The sequence below is a fragment of the Punica granatum genome, chromosome 8, assembly GCF_007655135.1.
Source record: "Punica granatum isolate Tunisia-2019 chromosome 8, ASM765513v2, whole genome shotgun sequence".
In the NCBI taxonomy this organism is placed as follows: domain Eukaryota; kingdom Viridiplantae; phylum Streptophyta; class Magnoliopsida; order Myrtales; family Lythraceae; genus Punica; species Punica granatum.
The window spans coordinates 7,524,363-7,548,176 of NC_045134.1; the positions used below are offsets into that span (position 1 = coordinate 7,524,363).

The 23,814-nt window shown below is 36.4% G+C and overlaps 1 protein-coding gene across 10 annotated transcripts; it reads right to left on the bottom strand.

Moving 5' to 3' along the window:
* Positions 1 to 588: 588 nt before the first annotated feature.
* Positions 589 to 23,465, bottom strand: LOC116215873 (EG45-like domain containing protein). Of its 10 annotated transcripts, none has more exons than XM_031551678.1 (4): positions 6,667 to 6,804; positions 2,062 to 2,194; positions 1,388 to 1,688; positions 589 to 924 (listed from the first exon to the last, which is right to left on the bottom strand). In XM_031551678.1, exons 2-4 carry the CDS (start codon positions 2,186 to 2,188, stop codon positions 918 to 920), a joined length of 435 nt encoding a protein of 144 aa, XP_031407538.1. In that variant the 5' UTR covers positions 2,189 to 2,194; positions 6,667 to 6,804; the 3' UTR covers positions 589 to 917. The 10 variants fall into 10 exon arrangements, 9 of the variants coding, with proteins under 9 accessions (XP_031407538.1, XP_031407533.1, XP_031407537.1 ...); XM_031551673.1 differs by lacking the exons at positions 589 to 924; positions 1,388 to 1,688 and adding exons at positions 7,342 to 7,474; positions 11,941 to 12,078 and having other exon boundaries at positions 1,860 to 2,194; positions 6,667 to 6,967; XM_031551677.1 differs by lacking the exons at positions 589 to 924; positions 1,388 to 1,688; positions 2,062 to 2,194 and adding exons at positions 5,960 to 6,204; positions 7,342 to 7,474; positions 11,941 to 12,078 and having other exon boundaries at positions 6,667 to 6,967.
* Positions 23,466 to 23,814: the final 349 nt, after the last annotated feature.

Here is a 23,814-nt window from a genome sequence, read left to right on the forward strand (position 1 = left end):
TCCGGACACCGGATTACACACTCAAAAAGGGGGGGAAAAAGTGTAATCCTTTAGTAACATTCCAACAAGGTCTATGTATCAATCCAAAAATCATCATTCTTCTTCCTCCAATACCATTACATGATTTGATCAAACTCGTTCTCTTTCATTTCATTATACCAAATGGGGCCCTAAAATGAGATAATTTTATCGATAATACCATACCAAGTTACAGTGAGAAAGTTTTACCAGCAAGCAAGCGAGCAGTGGGTAAGCTAAAGTTTTATAAAGCAAGAATTTCTATTTCACACCACGTTATTGTGTGGGATGATCATTTGATTTTTCTCACAACGTAAGAATTCAATGATAGGATGAGATCTAATAATCTCTGCACGTGAAGGAAAAAAGGAATATTAGTGTTTATGCTTTGTACGACTTTGTCCTAAAAATTAGTCTGAATTGCATGAATCTTGACTCGCAAAATCCGTGTTTCTTTTTGCATGCACGTCCATTCTCGTGATGAGGCATGAAAAGTCTGATGCTTTGGCACTAAAGTTACCCTTTTCATGCAAAGCAATCGAGACAAATTAGTCCAAAGGAATCAACAGATCCGATTTCGAGACAATTCTTATTCGCTTGCGATTTCCATTGACTAAGCTAAACTTTGCCTAGCCCATGTTAAACAAATCTTTCACCTTGAAAGGATGGCACGTATTAGTAAATTGCTCACCACTCAAGCAAGTTACTCGATATGGGACACAGATAGTTTCGCTAGCAAGAATCCAATCTATACAATCTCTTAATTCATAAGCGAAAGAGTGTGTCATTACACATTCAACCCTTTCTCTTAGTGTGTCACCCTAACCGAGATCGTCGACGACGTCAGAGATTGCCAGCGACCTCGTATTAATTTTAGAAATCGAAAGTTCTCTATCATCTCAGACTCTGCATCCGGCCAAAAAAAAAAAAAAAAAAAAAAAAAAAAAAAAAGAAGGATCAGTTTATCATACAACAATGGTATAATCGAAGAGCTTTAAATTATCAAATGTCGTATTTTGTTCAACTAATAATGGGATAAAATACGAGAAATTCTGCAATGATCCTGATTAATTTGTTAATTTTTAAGTTTTTTTCAATGTGAATCTCGGTATTCGAATCACAATTGAGCCCCGATTAATCCTGTTGAATCAGGTTGGCCCACTAAAGGGTAAAACTTTCCAAACATATATTTTCTACATTTATAATAACTCGAATCCGAAACCTTAAGCGGAACGAATGCCGAACCGCTTACTGACCATATCGAAAGTAAAAGACAGGACAGGGAAGCCGTCTATATATACGCGAGGAAAACGACATTAAATAAGATAAATATGAGTGACGACAGAAGGAGAGATAGAGGACTACTCACTGTTGAAACTCGACGTTAATGGAAGTTGCGGATGGGTTCGCGATGGACCCGAAGGCGGTGGTTGAGAGGACGATGGTCGCACCTTCCCTCGAGGGGCGGGACCCCGATGTAGCGGCCCGATCGACAATCCGAACTTGGATCGTTTGGCTTGGGTTGCAAGTCCCGGCTACGGTGGCGCTAATACATCGAACCAGATACTGCCTCCCACATGCCGCCCCATTGTCCCATATTCCATCCCCCGCTGCCCCGAACAGGTTGCTCGATGGGAACTGTGACGGATCGTTTCCATAGCAAGCAGGAGCTATGTGCCATGGAAATAAAAAGAATTATTCTCACTTGCGGGCCGTGCGAATAAGGAGATAGATCCGCCAGTATGTCCTTTTCAGCTTATGGTAGCAGTACATCGATAGATACGAAGATCATCGATAAAAGTTGGCCTCGGCTATACGATAGCATCATGAAGAAGGGTACATATAAGCAATATAACACGGCGATGTATATCTCAGAAAGATGTTATAATCATTGTTGTTCCTGATGCTAAGCAGTATACACACATACACGTTGGATGAACTTGAAGCTTCTACGTGCAGTGTACGGCAGAAACACACAAATTCCGACTTTCGCAAAACAGAAAAAGAAAAACAGGCAGTACACGGGAAAGATGCCGGACTTACGAGTGTATGGAGGGCTATACCGAGCGGCGGTACCGACGTCGCCGTACGACAGAGAAGTTAATGCCGTTGAAATTATAAGAAGTCGCAATAGAATTTGAGAGACAGCCATAGGCTGCATTTGAGGCATATCTTCCTGCAATGTCATGTGACGAAGCTTCTTCATATATTATATACAAACATGGGGTGATTTTGGTTTATTATTAGGAATTTTAGGTTTTATTGGATAACGGGTAGTTTTGAATTTTGGGATTTGTCGAAATACTCAATAACTTGATTTATAATACTAAAGTTAATTTTCGGGTAGCCAAAAATCAAAGTTTATTGGAACCTTCGTCTAAAATTCCTGAAAAATTGGCTTTTTATGATTACGTCGGCAATAATATGTGTGCCGCTAGTGTAAAATATATTTATTTATTTTTCCGTGTAAGACCAACTAGCTCCGATTAGCTTCGACTGGATCGTCCTATTAAGAGGTAAAGCTCTCCCATTTAAGGATAACTTTCGTTCACAAGACTCAAATATTATATCTTAATTAAGGGTAACAAGAGACGATATTTATTAATTGGTAAAATAAATAAATAAATTTTAAATAATAAATAATGTGAAGTCAACGATCTAGAAAAGCCATATATATAGTAATTAGTTTATGAATATAATAATTGGGTAGGCCCACGTCATGTCCTCATCAGTGTGCCCATATTTGAAAGGAAAGGAAATTTCCAATTCAGAGGCCCAAAGGAAACAACCAAAAGATTTTAAAGTTAAAGTTAATGTGTATTTTTGTACGACTTTCTACTAAAAATTAGTCTGAATTGCATGAATCTTGACTCGCAAAATCCGTGTTTCTTTTTGCATGCACGTCCATTCTTGTGATGAGGCACGAAAAGTCTGATGCTTTGGCACTAAAGTTGCCCTTTTCATGCAAAGCAATCGACATAAATTAATCCAAAGGAATCAACAGATCCGATTTTGTACTGTGATGGCACGTATTAGTAAATTGCTCACTGCTCAAGCAAATTACTCGATATGAGACACGAACAGTTTCGCTAGCAAGAATCCAATCTATATAATCTCTTAATTCATAAGCGAAAGAGTGCCCTTACACACTCAACCCTTTCTCTTAACGCCTTTTCTCTAAATTACACAGGAGGGCTCTTTTCTCTCCACACTTTTTTTCTTCAATTACACAGGAGAGTGATCAGCTTAGATAAGAATTAGAATAATGAGAAATAAATAAGCATAACCACAAAAAGTCCTATTAACTATTCTATTTAGATTTAGAATATCTTGGTTCAAAACTAACAGTAAAGTTGTATTTGATTACTCCAATACTTAATTAGATTAACCTTGTTTGATAAATACAAAATGAAAGTGACTTAACTTAATGAGTAAGTCAAAAAAAGTGTTGAATGAGTAAGTAAATGGGAATTTACTTTAATCACTAGTGTTATGACCGTGCTTGGCACAAGTTTGTTTCAATAGAATAATTCATAATTTTTAAAAACAAATTTACTTTTTTAAGTATAATGAAAATTTTCAACAATAACTTAATCTTTTGAATTACATACCTAATATATTAAATTAACTTTAGTTTAGTGCAAATTTATTACTAATTCTCCTATTTAATTGCATTGCGTATTTATTTAATCGTTAATATTATTCAAGTCGACTCCAAATATGAAGTGCAAGTATTCCAATGTGATTTTGTAAATAATTTTTAAAATATTATATTGTTAAATCCTTACTTTCATTAATTAAATTTTTACTTTTTATGACCCTCATTCTTAGAATTAGAGTCATGTTTTATATTATTTTTGAAATCCGGCGCATAGATAACTAAGTATTTCATTTAACACATGTTGAATATTGTGAATATAATATGAATATATACCGAAAAAATCACATTTAGATTTATAAATTTTATTTTGCACATTTTTTTGAAATATTGCTATCAAAATTCTTATTTTTTGATAAATTTTATTTTTTATTTTATATGTGATCAATATTGCGTAAATAATACAACTTTAAGTAGTATTTTAATTTTAATTTCAGAAATTAAAAATCAAATTCTTTTATTTTTCAATTACATTAATATAAGAACATTTATTGAGTAGCATTATTGTTACTCAAATAAATTTTACTTAAATATAGATTCAGCAGATTTTATCTTATTCGCTCAGCTGAGATCCATTTTAAGATACTTGCAGCAGTGGCGCCCCACAACTTTTACAGAGTTTGCAAGTCAACCTACTCAGTTTTGGACAGAAAAGAAGAGAGAAGGGGGCAAGGGAGAAGGGCGACGGTGAGGGAGGAGGGCAGTGGTGATCATCCTTCTCTCTCTCTTCGATCCAAAGAGAGAGGGGCGATTATGGGTTGTGGTGGCCCCCGATCCCAGCCACCACCACCTAGTCTGGTCGCCAGCAACCCTCGATGTCGCCGATGACCTCAATTTGAGCAGTGGCGGCCGAAATCAACGGCTATCACCTCCCCCTTCCCATATCCCGATCTGCTCTCTCCTCTTCTTTTTTTAATTTTTTATTTTTATTATTTTGAGAAATGATAAAAAGAAAATAATAGTAAATACAGGGGTCAAAAGTGAAAAGAAAGAAAATAGTAGGCTAGCATGTGAATACTGTACCAAAAACTCTAGACTTTCAATAGTTAACTTTATCAAATAATTTATACTTAATCAATTAAGCACTTATTTGATTAAATACTTAAAATTTTAGCACTTAAAATTAAATCCAAACAAACATAACACAAGTGTCTCTCCATTAAACGCGAATATATATATATATATTTATTTTTTTTTTATTATTTTTTTTTGTGCATGACTGGGTATCCAGAGCCCAATAGACCCCAATAAATCCATGTTTGAGTTGGGTTGTTACACGATAAAGCTATTTTAGTGGTGGATTTTCTATGTTTATAAGAGTCGAATTCCAGTTGAATACCCTTGTTAGTTTATATTTCGCTTTCAATAATGTATCTTAAAAGTTTCTCAGGGAGGTAAGCAAGCATAAAAAAAGTCACAAGGTTAAGTACAAAATAGCTTATCTAGAAACTGAAATAAGGATCACAAACCTAACGTAGATTGTGTTTGATAACTCAAATTAAGTGTTGAAATTAAAATTTCACCACTTAATTAAATTTAGCTTATTTGATAAGCAAAATATAAAAATTGAACTTAATCATTCAGTTCGAAAAGTACTTAATTAAGCAAACGGGAATCTACTTTGTTTCTTTTTACTAACTCACTCAGCCATCCATGTAGTTTTCTAGATTTTCAGCGATGCCCCTATATTTTCAATAATTTGCAAAGTCGTCCTTTTTTTGCTTTGACAGACAGAAAGCTAGAGAGAGAGAGTGTCGGTGGGTGAGTCGGGCAACCAGGGGGAGAAGGGCGGTGGTGGCCCCGATCCTAGTTATCACCACGCTAACCGAGATCGTCGGCGACGTCAGAGATTGCCAGTGACCTCGTATGGGCGATGGTGGCCGAGATCGAGGCCACCACCGCCCGAAATAAGCAATACCTCTCTTCTCTCGCTAAGAGAGAGAGGAGGTAGATCGAAGGGGTGCGCTGCTCTTTGCACCCTCACCCCTCTCCCCCCACACTGATTGAGGTCGCCAGCGACCTTAATAGGGAGGTGGTGGTCAGCAATGAGCCGCCCACCCCTCCAATCTACCTCCTCTCTCTCTTCACAAGAGAAGAGAGGCGGACGCGATACTTGGTGGTGGTGGCCCGATTCAGACGAGGTCGCTGGCGACTTCTAATGTCGTTGGTGACCTCGATTGTGGTGGCTAGAATCGGGGCCATCACCGCCCCTCTCCCCCTTCTACGTCAGATTTTATCTGACTTTTTCTTTTTAATTTTTGCAAAAAAGAAAATATCGAGGCAAAAGTGGAAAAAAGGAAAGTTTTCTGGTCATTAGGTAATTGGAATCTCAAATAATATGAAGTTTTCAACATGTATCCAATCAAACAAAATTAACTTAATTGAAAAAGCACTTATTTCATTTAGCACTTAATATTTTAGCACTAATAATTAAGTCCAAACAAACACAATCTTACTCAAAATAATCGGTTTGCTAAGAGCATCGGTTCAAATATTTAGAAATCGAAAGTTCTCTATCATCTCAGACTCTGCATCCAGCCAAAAAAAAAAAAAAAAAAAAAAAAAAAAAAAGAAGGATCAGTTTATCATACAACAATGGTATAATCGAAGAGCTTTAAATTATCAAATGTCGTATTTTTTTTCAACTAATAATGGGATAAAATACGAGAAATTCTGCAATGATCCTGATTAATTTGTTAATTTTTAAGTTTTTTTCAATGTGAATCTCGGTATTTGAATCACAATTGAGCCCCGATTAATCCTGTTGAATCAGGTTGGCCCACTAAAGGGTAAAACTTTCTAAACATATATTTTCTACATTTATAATAACTCGAATCCGAAACCTTAAGCGGAACGAATGCCGAACCGCTTACGGACCATATCGAAAGTAAAAGACAGGACAGGGAAGCCGTCTATATATACGCGAGGAAAACGACATTAAATAAGATAAATATGAGTGACGACAGACGGAGAGATAGAGGACTACTCACTGTTGAAACTCGACGTTAATGGAAGTTGCGGATGGGTTCGCGATGGACCCGAAGGCGGTGGTTGAGAGGACGATGGTCGCACCTTCCCTCGAGGGGCGGGACCCCGATGTAGCGGCCCGATCGACAATCCGAACTTGGATCGTTTGGCTTGGGTTGCAAGTCCCGGCTACGGTGGCGCTAATACATCGAACCAGATACTGCCTCCCACATGCCGCCCCATTGTCCCATATTCCATCCCCCGCTGCCCCGAACAGGTTGCTCGATGGGAACTGTGACGGATCGTTTCCATAGCAAGCAGTAGCTATGTGCCATGGAAATAAAAAGAATTATTCTCACATGCGGGCCGTGCGAATAAGGAGATAGATCCGCCAGTATGTCCTTTTCAGCTTATGGTAGCAGTACATCGATAGATACGAAGATCATCGATAAAAGTTGGCCTCGGCTATACGATAGCATCATGAGGAAGGGTACATATAAACAATATAACACGGGCGATGTATATCTCAGAAAGATGTTATAATCATTGTTGTTCCTGATGCTAAGCAGTATACACACATACACGTTGGATGAACTTGAAGCTTCTACGTGCAGTGTACGGCAGAAACACACAAATTCCGACTTTCGCAAAACAGAAAAAGAAAAACAGGCAGTACACGGGAAAGATGCCGGACTTACGAGTGTATGGAGGGCTATACCGAGCGGCGGTACCGACGTCGCCGTACGACAGAGAAGTTAATGCCGTTGAAATTATAAGAAGTCGCAATAGAATTTGAGAGACAGCCATAGGCTGCATTTGAGGCATATCTTCCTGCAATGTCATGTGACGAAGCTTCTTCATATATTATATACAAACATGGGGTGATTTTGGTTTATTATTAGGAATTTTAGGTTTTATTGGATAACGGGTAGTTTTGAATTTTGGGATTTGTCGAAATATTCAATAACTTGATTTATAATACTAAAGTTAATTTTCGGGTAGCCAAAAATCAAAGTTTATTGGAAACTTCGTCTAAAATTCCTGAAAAATTGGCTTTTTATGATTACGTCGGCAATAATATGTGTGCCGCTAGTGTAAAATATATTTATTTATTTTTCCGTGTAAGACCAACTAGCTCCGATTAGCTTCGACTGGATCGTCCTATTAAGAGGTAAAGCTCTCCCATTTAAGGATAACTTTCGTTCACAAGACTCAAATATTATATCTTAATTAAGGGTAACAAGAGACGATATTTATTAATTGGTAAAATAAATAAATAAATTTTAAATAATAAATAATGTGAAGTCAACGATCTAGAAAAGCCATATATATAGTAATTAGTTTATGAATATAATAATTGGGTAGGCCCACGTCATGTCCTCATCAGTGTGCCCATATTTGAAAGGAAAGGAAATTTCCAATTCAGAGGCCCAAAGGAAACAACCAAAAGATTTTAAAGTTAAAGTTAATGTGTATTTTTGTACGACTTTCTACTAAAAATTAGTCTGAATTGCATGAATCTTGACTCGCAAAATCCGTGTTTCTTTTTGCATGCACGTCCATTCTTGTGATGAGGCACGAAAAGTCTGATGCTTTGGCACTAAAGTTGCCCTTTTCATGCAAAGCAATCGACATAAATTAATCCAAAGGAATCAACAGATCCGATTTTGTACTGTGATGGCACGTATTAGTAAATTGCTCACTGCTCAAGCAAATTACTCGATATGAGACACGAACAGTTTCGCTAGCAAGAATCCAATCTATATAATCTCTTAATTCATAAGCGAAAGAGTGCCCTTACACACTCAACCCTTTCTCTTAACGCCTTTTCTCTAAATTACACAGGAGGGCTCTTTTCTCTCCACACTTTTTTTCTTCAATTACACAGGAGAGTGATCAGCTTAGATAAGAATTAGAATAATGAGAAATAAATAAGCATAACCACAAAAAGTCCTATTAACTATTCTATTTAGATTTAGAATATCTTGGTTCAAAACTAACAGTAAAGTTGTATTTGATTACTCCAATACTTAATTAGATTAACCTTGTTTGATAAATACAAAATGAAAGTGACTTAACTTAATGAGTAAGTCAAAAAAAGTGTTGAATGAGTAAGTAAATGGGAATTTACTTTAATCACTAGTGTTATGACCGTGCTTGGCACAAGTTTGTTTCAATAGAATAATTCATAATTTTTAAAAACAAATTTACTTTTTTAAGTATAATGAAAATTTTCAACAATAACTTAATCTTTTGAATTACATACCTAATATATTAAATTAACTTTAGTTTAGTGCAAATTTATTACTAATTCTCCTATTTAATTGCATTGCGTATTTATTTAATCGTTAATATTATTCAAGTCGACTCCAAATATGAAGTGCAAGTATTCCAATGTGATTTTGTAAATAATTTTTAAAATATTATATTGTTAAATCCTTACTTTCATTAATTAAATTTTTACTTTTTATGACCCTCATTCTTAGAATTAGAGTCATGTTTTATATTATTTTTGAAATCCGGCGCATAGATAACTAAGTATTTCATTTAACACATGTTGAATATTGTGAATATAATATGAATATATACCGAAAAAATCACATTTAGATTTATAAATTTTATTTTGCACATTTTTTTGAAATATTGCTATCAAAATTCTTATTTTTTGATAAATTTTATTTTTTATTTTATATGTGATCAATATTGCGTAAATAATACAACTTTAAGTAGTATTTTAATTTTAATTTCAGAAATTAAAAATCAAATTCTTTTATTTTTCAATTACATTAATATAAGAACATTTATTGAGTAGCATTATTGTTACTCAAATAAATTTTACTTAAATATAGATTCAGCAGATTTTATCTTATTCGCTCAGCTGAGATCCATTTTAAGATACTTGCAGCAGTGGCGCCCCACAACTTTTACAGAGTTTGCAAGTCAACCTACTCAGTTTTGGACAGAAAAGAAGAGAGAAGGGGGCAAGGGAGAAGGGCGACGGTGAGGGAGGAGGGCAGTGGTGATCATCCTTCTCTCTCTCTTCGATCCAAAGAGAGAGGGGCGATTATGGGTTGTGGTGGCCCCCGATCCCAGCCACCACCACCTAGTCTGGTCGCCAGCAACCCTCGATGTCGCCGATGACCTCAATTTGAGCAGTGGCGGCCGAAATCAACGGCTATCACCTCCCCCTTCCCATATCCCGATCTGCTCTCTCCTCTTCTTTTTTTAATTTTTTATTTTTATTATTTTGAGAAATGATAAAAAGAAAATAATAGTAAATACAGGGGTCAAAAGTGAAAAGAAAGAAAATAGTAGGCTAGCATGTGAATACTGTACCAAAAACTCTAGACTTTCAATAGTTAACTTTATCAAATAATTTATACTTAATCAATTAAGCACTTATTTGATTAAATACTTAAAATTTTAGCACTTAAAATTAAATCCAAACAAACATAACACAAGTGTCTCTCCATTAAACGCGAATATATATATATATATTTATTTTTTTTTATTATTTTTTTTTGTGCATGACTGGGTATCCAGAGCCCAATAGACCCCAATAAATCCATGTTTGAGTTGGGTTGTTACACGATAAAGCTATTTTAGTGGTGGATTTTCTATGTTTATAAGAGTCGAATTCCAGTTGAATACCCTTGTTAGTTTATATTTCGCTTTCAATAATGTATCTTAAAAGTTTCTCAGGGAGGTAAGCAAGCATAAAAAAAGTCACAAGGTTAAGTACAAAATAGCTTATCTAGAAACTGAAATAAGGATCACAAACCTAACGTAGATTGTGTTTGATAACTCAAATTAAGTGTTGAAATTAAAATTTCACCACTTAATTAAATTTAGCTTATTTGATAAGCAAAATATAAAAATTGAACTTAATCATTCAGTTCGAAAAGTACTTAATTAAGCAAACGGGAATCTACTTTGTTTCTTTTTACTAACTCACTCAGCCATCCATGTAGTTTTCTAGATTTTCAGCGATGCCCCTATATTTTCAATAATTTGCAAAGTCGTCCTTTTTTTGCTTTGACAGACAGAAAGCTAGAGAGAGAGAGTGTCGGTGGGTGAGTCGGGCAACCAGGGGGAGAAGGGCGGTGGTGGCCCCGATCCTAGTTATCACCACGCTAACCGAGATCGTCGGCGACGTCAGAGATTGCCAGTGACCTCGTATGGGCGATGGTGGCCGAGATCGAGGCCACCACCGCCCGAAATAAGCAATACCTCTCTTCTCTCGCTAAGAGAGAGAGGAGGTAGATCGAAGGGGTGCGCTGCTCTTTGCACCCTCACCCCTCTCCCCCCACACTGATTGAGGTCGCCAGCGACCTTAATAGGGAGGTGGTGGTCAGCAATGAGCCGCCCACCCCTCCAATCTACCTCCTCTCTCTCTTCACAAGAGAAGAGAGGCGGACGCGATACTTGGTGGTGGTGGCCCGATTCAGACGAGGTCGCTGGCGACTTCTAATGTCGTTGGTGACCTCGATTGTGGTGGCTAGAATCGGGGCCATCACCGCCCCTCTCCCCCTTCTACGTCAGATTTTATCTGACTTTTTCTTTTTAATTTTTGCAAAAAAGAAAATATCGAGGCAAAAGTGGAAAAAAGGAAAGTTTTCTGGTCATTAGGTAATTGGAATCTCAAATAATATGAAGTTTTCAACATGTATCCAATCAAACAAAATTAACTTAATTGAAAAAGCACTTATTTCATTTAGCACTTAATATTTTAGCACTAATAATTAAGTCCAAACAAACACAATCTTACTCAAAATAATCGGTTTGCTAAGAGCATCGGTTCAAATATTTAGAAATCGAAAGTTCTCTATCATCTCAGACTCTGCATCCAGCCAAAAAGAAAAAAAAAAAAAAAAAAAAGAAGGATCAGTTTATCATACAACAATGGTATAATCGAAGAGCTTTAAATTATCAAATGTCGTATTTTTTTTCAACTAATAATGGGATAAAATACGAGAAATTCTGCAATGATCCTGATTAATTTGTTAATTTTTAAGTTTTTTTCAATGTGAATCTCGGTATTTGAATCACAATTGAGCCCCGATTAATCCTGTTGAATCAGGTTGGCCCACTAAAGGGTAAAACTTTCTAAACATATATTTTCTACATTTATAATAACTCGAATCCGAAACCTTAAGCGGAACGAATGCCGAACCGCTTACGGACCATATCGAAAGTAAAAGACAGGACAGGGAAGCCGTCTATATATACGCGAGGAAAACGACATTAAATAAGATAAATATGAGTGACGACAGACGGAGAGATAGAGGACTACTCACTGTTGAAACTCGACGTTAATGGAAGTTGCGGATGGGTTCGCGATGGACCCGAAGGCGGTGGTTGAGAGGACGATGGTCGCACCTTCCCTCGAGGGGCGGGACCCCGATGTAGCGGCCCGATCGACAATCCGAACTTGGATCGTTTGGCTTGGGTTGCAAGTCCCGGCTACGGTGGCGCTAATACATCGAACCAGATACTGCCTCCCACATGCCGCCCCATTGTCCCATATTCCATCCCCCGCTGCCCCGAACAGGTTGCTCGATGGGAACTGTGACGGATCGTTTCCATAGCAAGCAGTAGCTATGTGCCATGGAAATAAAAAGAATTATTCTCACATGCGGGCCGTGCGAATAAGGAGATAGATCCGCCAGTATGTCCTTTTCAGCTTATGGTAGCAGTACATCGATAGATACGAAGATCATCGATAAAAGTTGGCCTCGGCTATACGATAGCATCATGAGGAAGGGTACATATAAACAATATAACACGGGCGATGTATATCTCAGAAAGATGTTATAATCATTGTTGTTCCTGATGCTAAGCAGTATACACACATACACGTTGGATGAACTTGAAGCTTCTACGTGCAGTGTACGGCAGAAACACACAAATTCCGACTTTCGCAAAACAGAAAAAGAAAAACAGGCAGTACACGGGAAAGATGCCGGACTTACGAGTGTATGGAGGGCTATACCGAGCGGCGGTACCGACGTCGCCGTACGACAGAGAAGTTAATGCCGTTGAAATTATAAGAAGTCGCAATAGAATTTGAGAGACAGCCATAGGCTGCATTTGAGGCATATCTTCCTGCAATGTCATGTGACGAAGCTTCTTCATATATTATATACAAACATGGGGTGATTTTGGTTTATTATTAGGAATTTTAGGTTTTATTGGATAACGGGTAGTTTTGAATTTTGGGATTTGTCGAAATATTCAATAACTTGATTTATAATACTAAAGTTAATTTTCGGGTAGCCAAAAATCAAAGTTTATTGGAAACTTCGTCTAAAATTCCTGAAAAATTGGCTTTTTATGATTACGTCGGCAATAATATGTGTGCCGCTAGTGTAAAATATATTTATTTATTTTTCCGTGTAAGACCAACTAGCTCCGATTAGCTTCGACTGGATCGTCCTATTAAGAGGTAAAGCTCTCCCATTTAAGGATAACTTTCGTTCACAAGACTCAAATATTATATCTTAATTAAGGGTAACAAGAGACGATATTTATTAATTGGTAAAATAAATAAATAAATTTTAAATAATAAATAATGTGAAGTCAACGATCTAGAAAAGCCATATATATAGTAATTAGTTTATGAATATAATAATTGGGTAGGCCCACGTCATGTCCTCATCAGTGTGCCCATATTTGAAAGGAAAGGAAATTTCCAATTCAGAGGCCCAAAGGAAACAACCAAAAGATTTTAAAGTTAAAGTTAATGTGTATTTTTGTACGACTTTCTACTAAAAATTAGTCTGAATTGCATGAATCTTGACTCGCAAAATCCGTGTTTCTTTTTGCATGCACGTCCATTCTTGTGATGAGGCACGAAAAGTCTGATGCTTTGGCACTAAAGTTGCCCTTTTCATGCAAAGCAATCGACATAAATTAATCCAAAGGAATCAACAGATCCGATTTTGTACTGTGATGGCACGTATTAGTAAATTGCTCACTGCTCAAGCAAATTACTCGATATGAGACACGAACAGTTTCGCTAGCAAGAATCCAATCTATATAATCTCTTAATTCATAAGCGAAAGAGTGCCCTTACACACTCAACCCTTTCTCTTAACGCCTTTTCTCTAAATTACACAGGAGGGCTCTTTTCTCTCCACACTTTTTTTCTTCAATTACACAGGAGAGTGATCAGCTTAGATAAGAATTAGAATAATGAGAAATAAATAAGCATAACCACAAAAAGTCCTATTAACTATTCTATTTAGATTTAGAATATCTTGGTTCAAAACTAACAGTAAAGTTGTATTTGATTACTCCAATACTTAATTAGATTAACCTTGTTTGATAAATACAAAATGAAAGTGACTTAACTTAATGAGTAAGTCAAAAAAAGTGTTGAATGAGTAAGTAAATGGGAATTTACTTTAATCACTAGTGTTATGACCGTGCTTGGCACAAGTTTGTTTCAATAGAATAATTCATAATTTTTAAAAACAAATTTACTTTTTTAAGTATAATGAAAATTTTCAACAATAACTTAATCTTTTGAATTACATACCTAATATATTAAATTAACTTTAGTTTAGTGCAAATTTATTACTAATTCTCCTATTTAATTGCATTGCGTATTTATTTAATCGTTAATATTATTCAAGTCGACTCCAAATATGAAGTGCAAGTATTCCAATGTGATTTTGTAAATAATTTTTAAAATATTATATTGTTAAATCCTTACTTTCATTAATTAAATTTTTACTTTTTATGACCCTCATTCTTAGAATTAGAGTCATGTTTTATATTATTTTTGAAATCCGGCGCATAGATAACTAAGTATTTCATTTAACACATGTTGAATATTGTGAATATAATATGAATATATACCGAAAAAATCACATTTAGATTTATAAATTTTATTTTGCGCATTTTTTTGAAATATTGCTATCAAAATTCTTATTTTTTGATAAATTTTATTTTTTATTTTATATGTGATCAATATTGCGTAAATAATACAACTTTAAGTAGTATTTTAATTTTAATTTCAGAAATTAAAAATCAAATTCTTTTATTTTTCAATTACATTAATATAAGAACATTTATTGAGTAGCATTATTGTTACTCAAATAAATTTTACTTAAATATAGATTCAGCAGATTTTATCTTATTCGCTCAGCTGAGATCCATTTTAAGATACTTGCAGCAGTGGCGCCCCACAACTTTTACAGAGTTTGCAAGTCAACCTACTCAGTTTTGGACAGAAAAGAAGAGAGAAGGGGGCAAGGGAGAAGGGCGACGGTGAGGGAGGAGGGCAGTGGTGATCATCCTTCTCTCTCTCTTCGATCCAAAGAGAGAGGGGCGATTATGGGTTGTGGTGGCCCCCGATCCCAGCCACCACCACCTAGTCTGGTCGCCAGCAACCCTCGATGTCGCCGATGACCTCAATTTGAGCAGTGGCGGCCGAAATCAACGGCTATCACCTCCCCCTTCCCATATCCCGATCTGCTCTCTCCTCTTCTTTTTTTAATTTTTTATTTTTATTATTTTGAGAAATGATAAAAAGAAAATAATAGTAAATACAGGGGTCAAAAGTGAAAAGAAAGAAAATAGTAGGCTAGCATGTGAATACTGTACCAAAAACTCTAGACTTTCAATAGTTAACTTTATCAAATAATTTATACTTAATCAATTAAGCACTTATTTGATTAAATACTTAAAATTTTAGCACTTAAAATTAAATCCAAACAAACATAACACAAGTGTCTCTCCATTAAACGCGAATATATATATATATATTTATTTTTTTTTATTATTTTTTTTTGTGCATGACTGGGTATCCAGAGCCCAATAGACCCCAATAAATCCATGTTTGAGTTGGGTTGTTACACGATAAAGCTATTTTAGTGGTGGATTTTCTATGTTTATAAGAGTCGAATTCCAGTTGAATACCCTTGTTAGTTTATATTTCGCTTTCAATAATGTATCTTAAAAGTTTCTCAGGGAGGTAAGCAAGCATAAAAAAAGTCACAAGGTTAAGTACAAAATAGCTTATCTAGAAACTGAAATAAGGATCACAAACCTAACGTAGATTGTGTTTGATAACTCAAATTAAGTGTTGAAATTAAAATTTCACCACTTAATTAAATTTAGCTTATTTGATAAGCAAAATATAAAAATTGAACTTAATCATTCAGTTCGAAAAGTACTTAATTAAGCAAACGGGAATCTACTTTGTTTCTTTTTACTAACTCACTCAGCCATCCATGTAGTTTTCTAGATTTTCAGCGATGCCCCTATATTTTCAATAATTTGCAAAGTCGTCCTTTTTTTGCTTTGACAGACAGAAAGCTAGAGAGAGAGAGTGTCGGTGGGTGAGTCGGGCAACCAGGGGGAGAAGGGCGGTGGTGGCCCCGATCCTAGTTATCACCACGCTAACCGAGATCGTCGGCGACGTCAGAGATTGCCAGTGACCTCGTATGGGCGATGGTGGCCGAGATCGAGGCCACCACCGCCCGAAATAAGCAATACCTCTCTTCTCTCGCTAAGAGAGAGAGGAGGTAGATCGAAGGGGTGCGCTGCTCTTTGCACCCTCACCCCTCTCCCCCCACACTGATTGAGGTCGCCAGCGACCTTAATAGGGAGGTGGTGGTCAGCAATGAGCCGCCCACCCCTCCAATCTACCTCCTCTCTCTCTTCACAAGAGAAGAGAGGCGGACGCGATACTTGGTGGTGGTGGCCCGATTCAGACGAGGTCGCTGGCGACTTCTAATGTCGTTGGTGACCTCGATTGTGGTGGCTAGAATCGGGGCCATCACCGCCCCTCTCCCCCTTCTACGTCAGATTTTATCTGACTTTTTCTTTTTAATTTTTGCAAAAAAGAAAATATCGAGGCAAAAGTGGAAAAAAGGAAAGTTTTCTGGTCATTAGGTAATTGGAATCTCAAATAATATGAAGTTTTCAACATGTATCCAATCAAACAAAATTAACTTAATTGAAAAAGCACTTATTTCATTTAGCACTTAATATTTTAGCACTAATAATTAAGTCCAAACAAACACAATCTTACTCAAAATAATCGGTTTGCTAAGAGCATCGGTTCAAATATTTAGAAATCGAAAGTTCTCTATCATCTCAGACTCTGCATCCAGCCAAAAAGAAAAAAAAAAAAAAAAAAAAAAAAGAAGGATCAGTTTATCATACAACAATGGTATAATCGAAGAGCTTTAAATTATCAAATGTCGTATTTTTTTTCAACTAATAATGGGATAAAATACGAGAAATTCTGCAATGATCCTGATTAATTTGTTAATTTTTAAGTTTTTTTCAATGTGAATCTCGGTATTTGAATCACAATTGAGCCCCGATTAATCCTGTTGAATCAGGTTGGCCCACTAAAGGGTAAAACTTTCTAAACATATATTTTCTACATTTATAATAACTCGAATCCGAAACCTTAAGCGGAACGAATGCCGAACCGCTTACGGACCATATCGAAAGTAAAAGACAGGACAGGGAAGCCGTCTATATATACGCGAGGAAAACGACATTAAATAAGATAAATATGAGTGACGACAGACGGAGAGATAGAGGACTACTCACTGTTGAAACTCGACGTTAATGGAAGTTGCGGATGGGTTCGCGATGGACCCGAAGGCGGTGGTTGAGAGGACGATGGTCGCACCTTCCCTCGAGGGGCGGGACCCCGATGTAGCGGCCCGATCGACAATCCGAACTTGGATCGTTTGGCTTGGGTTGCAAGTCCCGGCTACGGTGGCGCTAATACATCGAACCAGATACTGCCTCCCACATGCCGCCCCATTGTCCCATATTCCATCCCCCGCTGCCCCGAACAGGTTGCTCGATGGGAACTGTGACGGATCGTTTCCATAGCAAGCAGTAGCTATGTGCCATGGAAATAAAAAGAATTATTCTCACATGCGGGCCGTGCGAATAAGGAGATAGATCCGCCAGTATGTCCTTTTCAGCTTATGGTAGCAGTACATCGATAGATACGAAGATCATCGATAAAAGTTGGCCTCGGCTATACGATAGCATCATGAGGAAGGGTACATATAAACAATATAACACGGGCGATGTATATCTCAGAAAGATGTTATAATCATTGTTGTTCCTGATGCTAAGCAGTATACACACATACACGTTGGATGAACTTGAAGCTTCTACGTGCAGTGTACGGCAGAAACACACAAATTCCGACTTTCGCAAAACAGAAAAAGAAAAACAGGCAGTACACGGGAAAGATGCCGGACTTACGAGTGTATGGAGGGCTATACCGAGCGGCGGTACCGACGTCGCCGTACGACAGAGAAGTTAATGCCGTTGAAATTATAAGAAGTCGCAATAGAATTTGAGAGACAGCCATAGGCTGCATTTGAGGCATATCTTCCTGCAATGTCATGTGACGAAGCTTCTTCATATATTATATACAAACATGGGGTGATTTTGGTTTATTATTAGGAATTTTAGGTTTTATTGGATAACGGGTAGTTTTGAATTTTGGGATTTGTCGAAATATTCAATAACTTGATTTATAATACTAAAGTTAATTTTCGGGTAGCCAAAAATCAAAGTTTATTGGAAACTTCGTCTAAAATTCCTGAAAAATTGGCTTTTTATGATTACGTCGGCAATAATATGTGTGCCGCTAGTGTAAAATATATTTATTTATTTTTCCGTGTAAGACCAACTAGCTCCGATTAGCTTCGACTGGATCGTCCTATTAAGAGGTAAAGCTCTCCCATTTAAGGATAACTTTCGTTCACAAGACTCAAATATTATATCTTAATTAAGGGTAACAAGAGACGATATTTATTAATTGGTAAAATAAATAAATAAATTTTAAATAATAAATAATGTGAAGTCAACGATCTAGAAAAGCCATATATATAGTAATTAGTTTATGAATATAATAATTGGGTAGGCCCACGTCATGTCCTCATCAGTGTGCCCATATTTGAAAGGAAAGGAAATTTCCAATTCAGAGGCCCAAAGGAAACAACCAAAAGATTTTAAAGTTAAAGTTAATGTGTATTTTTGTACGACTTTCTACTAAAAATTAGTCTGAATTGCATGAATCTTGACTCGCAAAATCCGTGTTTCTTTTTGCATGCACGTCCATTCTTGTGATGAGGCACGAAAAGTCTGATGCTTTGGCACTAAAGTTGCCCTTTTCATGCAAAGCAATCGACATAAATTAATCCAAAGGAATCAACAGATCCGATTTTGTACTGTGATGGCACGTATTAGTAAATTGCTCACTGCTCAAGCAAATTACTCGATATGAGACACGAACAGTTTCGCTAGCAAGAATCCAATCTATATAATCTCTTAATTCATAAGCGAAAGAGTGCCCTTACACACTCAACCCTTTCTCTTAACGCCTTTTCTCTAAATTACACAGGAGGGCTCTTTTCTCTCCACACTTTTTTTCTTCAATTACACAGGAGAGTGATCAGCTTAGATAAGAATTAGAATAATGAGAAATAAATAAGCATAACCACAAAAAGTCCTATTAACTATTCTATTTAGATTTAGAATATCTTGGTTCAAAACTAACAGTAAAGTTGTATTTGATTACTCCAATACTTAATTAGATTAACCTTGTTTGATAAATACAAAATGAAAGTGACTTAACTTAATGAGTAAGTCAAAAAAAGTGTTGAATGAGTAAGTAAATGGGAATTTACTTTAATCACTAGTGTTATGACCGTGCTTGGCACAAGTTTGTTTCAATAGAATAATTCATAATTTTTAAAAACAAATTTACTTTTTTAAGTATAATGAAAATTTTCAACAATAACTTAATCTTTTGAATTACATACCTAATATATTAAATTAACTTTAGTTTAGTGCAAATTTATTACTAATTCTCCTATTTAATTGCATTGCGTATTTATTTAATCGTTAATATTATTCAAGTCGACTCCAAATATGAAGTGCAAGTATTCCAATGTGATTTTGTAAATAATTTTTAAAATATTATATTGTTAAATCCTTACTTTCATTAATTAAATTTTTACTTTTTATGACCCTCATTCTTAGAATTAGAGTCATGTTTTATATTATTTTTGAAATCCGGCGCATAGATAACTAAGTATTTCATTTAACACATGTTGAATATTGTGAATATAATATGAATATATACCGAAAAAATCACATTTAGATTTATAAATTTTATTTTGCGCATTTTTTTGAAATATTGCTATCAAAATTCTTATTTTTTGATAAATTTTATTTTTTATTTTATATGTGATCAATATTGCGTAAATAATACAACTTTAAGTAGTATTTTAATTTTAATTTCAGAAATTAAAAATCAAATTCTTTTATTTTTCAATTACATTAATATAAGAACATTTATTGAGTAGCATTATTGTTACTCAAATAAATTTTACTTAAATATAGATTCAGCAGATTTTATCTTATTCGCTCAGCTGAGATCCATTTTAAGATACTTGCAGCAGTGGCGCCCCACAACTTTTACAGAGTTTGCAAGTCAACCTACTCAGTTTTGGACAGAAAAGAAGAGAGAAGGGGGCAAGGGAGAAGGGCGACGGTGAGGGAGGAGGGCAGTGGTGATCATCCTTCTCTCTCTCTTCGATCCAAAGAGAGAGGGGCGATTATGGGTTGTGGTGGCCCCCGATCCCAGCCACCACCACCTAGTCTGGTCGCCAGCAACCCTCGATGTCGCCGATGACCTCAATTTGAGCAGTGGCGGCCGAAATCAACGGCTATCACCTCCCCCTTCCCATATCCCGATCTGCTCTCTCCTCTTCTTTTTTTAATTTTTTATTTTTATTATTTTGAGAAATGATAAAAAGAAAATAATAGTAAATACAGGGGTCAAAAGTGAAAAGAAAGAAAATAGTAGGCTAGCATGTGAATACTGTACCAAAAACTCTAGACTTTCAATAGTTAACTTTATCAAATAATTTATACTTAATCAATTAAGCACTTATTTGATTAAATACTTAAAATTTTAGCACTTAAAATTAAATCCAAACAAACATAACACAAGTGTCTCTCCATTAAACGCGAATATATATATATATATTTTTTTTTTTATTATTTTTTTTTGTGCATGACTGGGTATCCAGAGCCCAATAGACCCCAATAAATCCATGTTTGAGTTGGGTTGTTACACGATAAAGCTATTTTAGTGGTGGATTTTCTATGTTTATAAGAGTCGAATTCCAGTTGAATACCCTTGTTAGTTTATATTTCGCTTTCAATAATGTATCTTAAAAGTTTCTCAGGGAGGTAAGCAAGCATAAAAAAAGTCACAAGGTTAAGTACAAAATAGCTTATCTAGAAACTGAAATAAGGATCACAAACCTAACGTAGATTGTGTTTGATAACTCAAATTAAGTGTTGAAATTAAAATTTCACCACTTAATTAAATTTAGCTTATTTGATAAGCAAAATATAAAAATTGAACTTAATCATTCAGTTCGAAAAGTACTTAATTAAGCAAACGGGAATCTACTTTGTTTCTTTTTACTAACTCACTCAGCCATCCATGTAGTTTTCTAGATTTTCAGCGATGCCCCTATATTTTCAATAATTTGCAAAGTCGTCCTTTTTTTGCTTTGACAGACAGAAAGCTAGAGAGAGAGAGTGTCGGTGGGTGAGTCGGGCAACCAGGGGGAGAAGGGCGGTGGTGGCCCCGATCCTAGTTATCACCACGCTAACCGAGATCGTCGGCGACGTCAGAGATTGCCAGTGACCTCGTATGGGCGATGGTGGCCGAGATCGAGGCCACCACCGCCCGAAATAAGCAATACCTCTCTTCTCTCGCTAAGAGAGAGAGGAGGTAGATCGAAGGGGTGCGCTGCTCTTTGCACCCTCACCCCTCTCCCCCCACACTGATTGAGGTCGCCAGCGACCTTAATAGGGAGGTGGTGGTCAGCAATGAGCCGCCCACCCCTCCAATCTACCTCCTCTCTCTCTTCACAAGAGAAGAGAGGCGGACGCGATACTTGGTGGTGGTGGCCCGATTCAGACGAGGTCGCTGGCGACTTCTAATGTCGTTGGTGACCTCGATTGTGGTGGCTAGAATCGGGGCCATCACCGCCCCTCTCCCCCTTCTACGTCAGATTTTATCTGACTTTTTCTTTTTAATTTTTGCAAAAAAGAAAATATCGAGGCAAAAGTGGAAAAAAGGAAAGTTTTCTGGTCATTAGGTAATTGGAATCTCAAATAATATGAAGTTTTCAACATGTATCCAATCAAACAAAATTAACTTAATTGAAAAAGCACTTATTTCATTTAGCACTTAATATTTTAGCACTAATAATTAAGTCCAAACAAACACAATCTTACTCAAAATAATCGGTTTGCTAAGAGCATCGGTTCAAATATTTAGAAATCGAAAGTTCTCTATCATCTCAGACTCTGCATCCAGCCAAAAAGAAAAAAAAAAAAAAAAAAAAAAAGAAGGATCAGTTTATCATACAACAATGGTATAATCGAAGAGCTTTAAATTATCAAATGTCGTATTTTTTTTCAACTAATAATGGGATAAAATACGAGAAATTCTGCAATGATCCTGATTAATTTGTTAATTTTTAAGTTTTTTTCAATGTGAATCTCGGTATTTGAATCACAATTGAGCCCCGATTAATCCTGTTGAATCAGGTTGGCCCACTAAAGGGTAAAACTTTCTAAACATATATTTTCTACATTTATAATAACTCGAATCCGAAACCTTAAGCGGAACGAATGCCGAACCGCTTACGGACCATATCGAAAGTAAAAGACAGGACAGGGAAGCCGTCTATATATACGCGAGGAAAACGACATTAAATAAGATAAATATGAGTGACGACAGACGGAGAGATAGAGGACTACTCACTGTTGAAACTCGACGTTAATGGAAGTTGCGGATGGGTTCGCGATGGACCCGAAGGCGGTGGTTGAGAGGACGATGGTCGCACCTTCCCTCGAGGGGCGGGACCCCGATGTAGCGGCCCGATCGACAATCCGAACTTGGATCGTTTGGCTTGGGTTGCAAGTCCCGGCTACGGTGGCGCTAATACATCGAACCAGATACTGCCTCCCACATGCCGCCCCATTGTCCCATATTCCATCCCCCGCTGCCCCGAACAGGTTGCTCGATGGGAACTGTGACGGATCGTTTCCATAGCAAGCAGTAGCTATGTGCCATGGAAATAAAAAGAATTATTCTCACATGCGGGCCGTGCGAATAAGGAGATAGATCCGCCAGTATGTCCTTTTCAGCTTATGGTAGCAGTACATCGATAGATACGAAGATCATCGATAAAAGTTGGCCTCGGCTATACGATAGCATCATGAGGAAGGGTACATATAAACAATATAACACGGGCGATGTATATCTCAGAAAGATGTTATAATCATTGTTGTTCCTGATGCTAAGCAGTATACACACATACACGTTGGATGAACTTGAAGCTTCTACGTGCAGTGTACGGCAGAAACACACAAATTCCGACTTTCGCAAAACAGAAAAAGAAAAACAGGCAGTACACGGGAAAGATGCCGGACTTACGAGTGTATGGAGGGCTATACCGAGCGGCGGTACCGACGTCGCCGTACGACAGAGAAGTTAATGCCGTTGAAATTATAAGAAGTCGCAATAGAATTTGAGAGACAGCCATAGGCTGCATTTGAGGCATATCTTCCTGCAATGTCATGTGACGAAGCTTCTTCATATATTATATACAAACTAGGAATTTTAGGTGTAGTTTTGAATTTCTGGATTTGTCGAAATATTCAATAACTTTATTTATAATAATAAAGTTAATTTTCGGGCTAGCCAAAAATGAAAGTTTATCGGGAGCTTGGTCTAAAATTCTTGAAAAATTGGCTTTTGATGATTACATCGGCAATAATCCTGAAGAGAGAGTTAACATGCGTGCAGCTTATATATACATTTATTTATTTATTCGCCACTTGTGTAAAAAATATATATATATATTTATTTTTTCGTATATGCCTTATATTCAAAAGACCAACGAGTTCCAATTAGTTTTGACTTGATCGTCCTATTAAGGGGTAAAGCTCTCCCATTTAAGAATAACCTTCGTTCACAAGACTCAAATATGATATCTTAATTAAGGACAACAAGCGTCGATATTTATTAATTGATAAAATAAATAAATAAATTTTAAATAAAAAATAATGTGAAGTCAGAG

Bases quoted from the DNA above. Each gene is read 5' to 3' on its own strand.
- LOC116215873 (XM_031551670.1), bottom strand. From the start codon at position 23,331: ATGAAGAAGCTTCGTCACATGACATTGCAGGAAGATATGCCTCAAATG. The intron at 22,795-23,168 runs GTAAGTCCGGCA...CATGGCACATAG, and splicing joins GTATAGCCCTCCATACACTC to CTACTGCTTGCTATGGAAAC. The intron at 17,520-22,493 runs GTGAGTAGTCCT...CATGGCACATAG, and splicing joins ATTAACGTCGAGTTTCAACA to CTACTGCTTGCTATGGAAAC.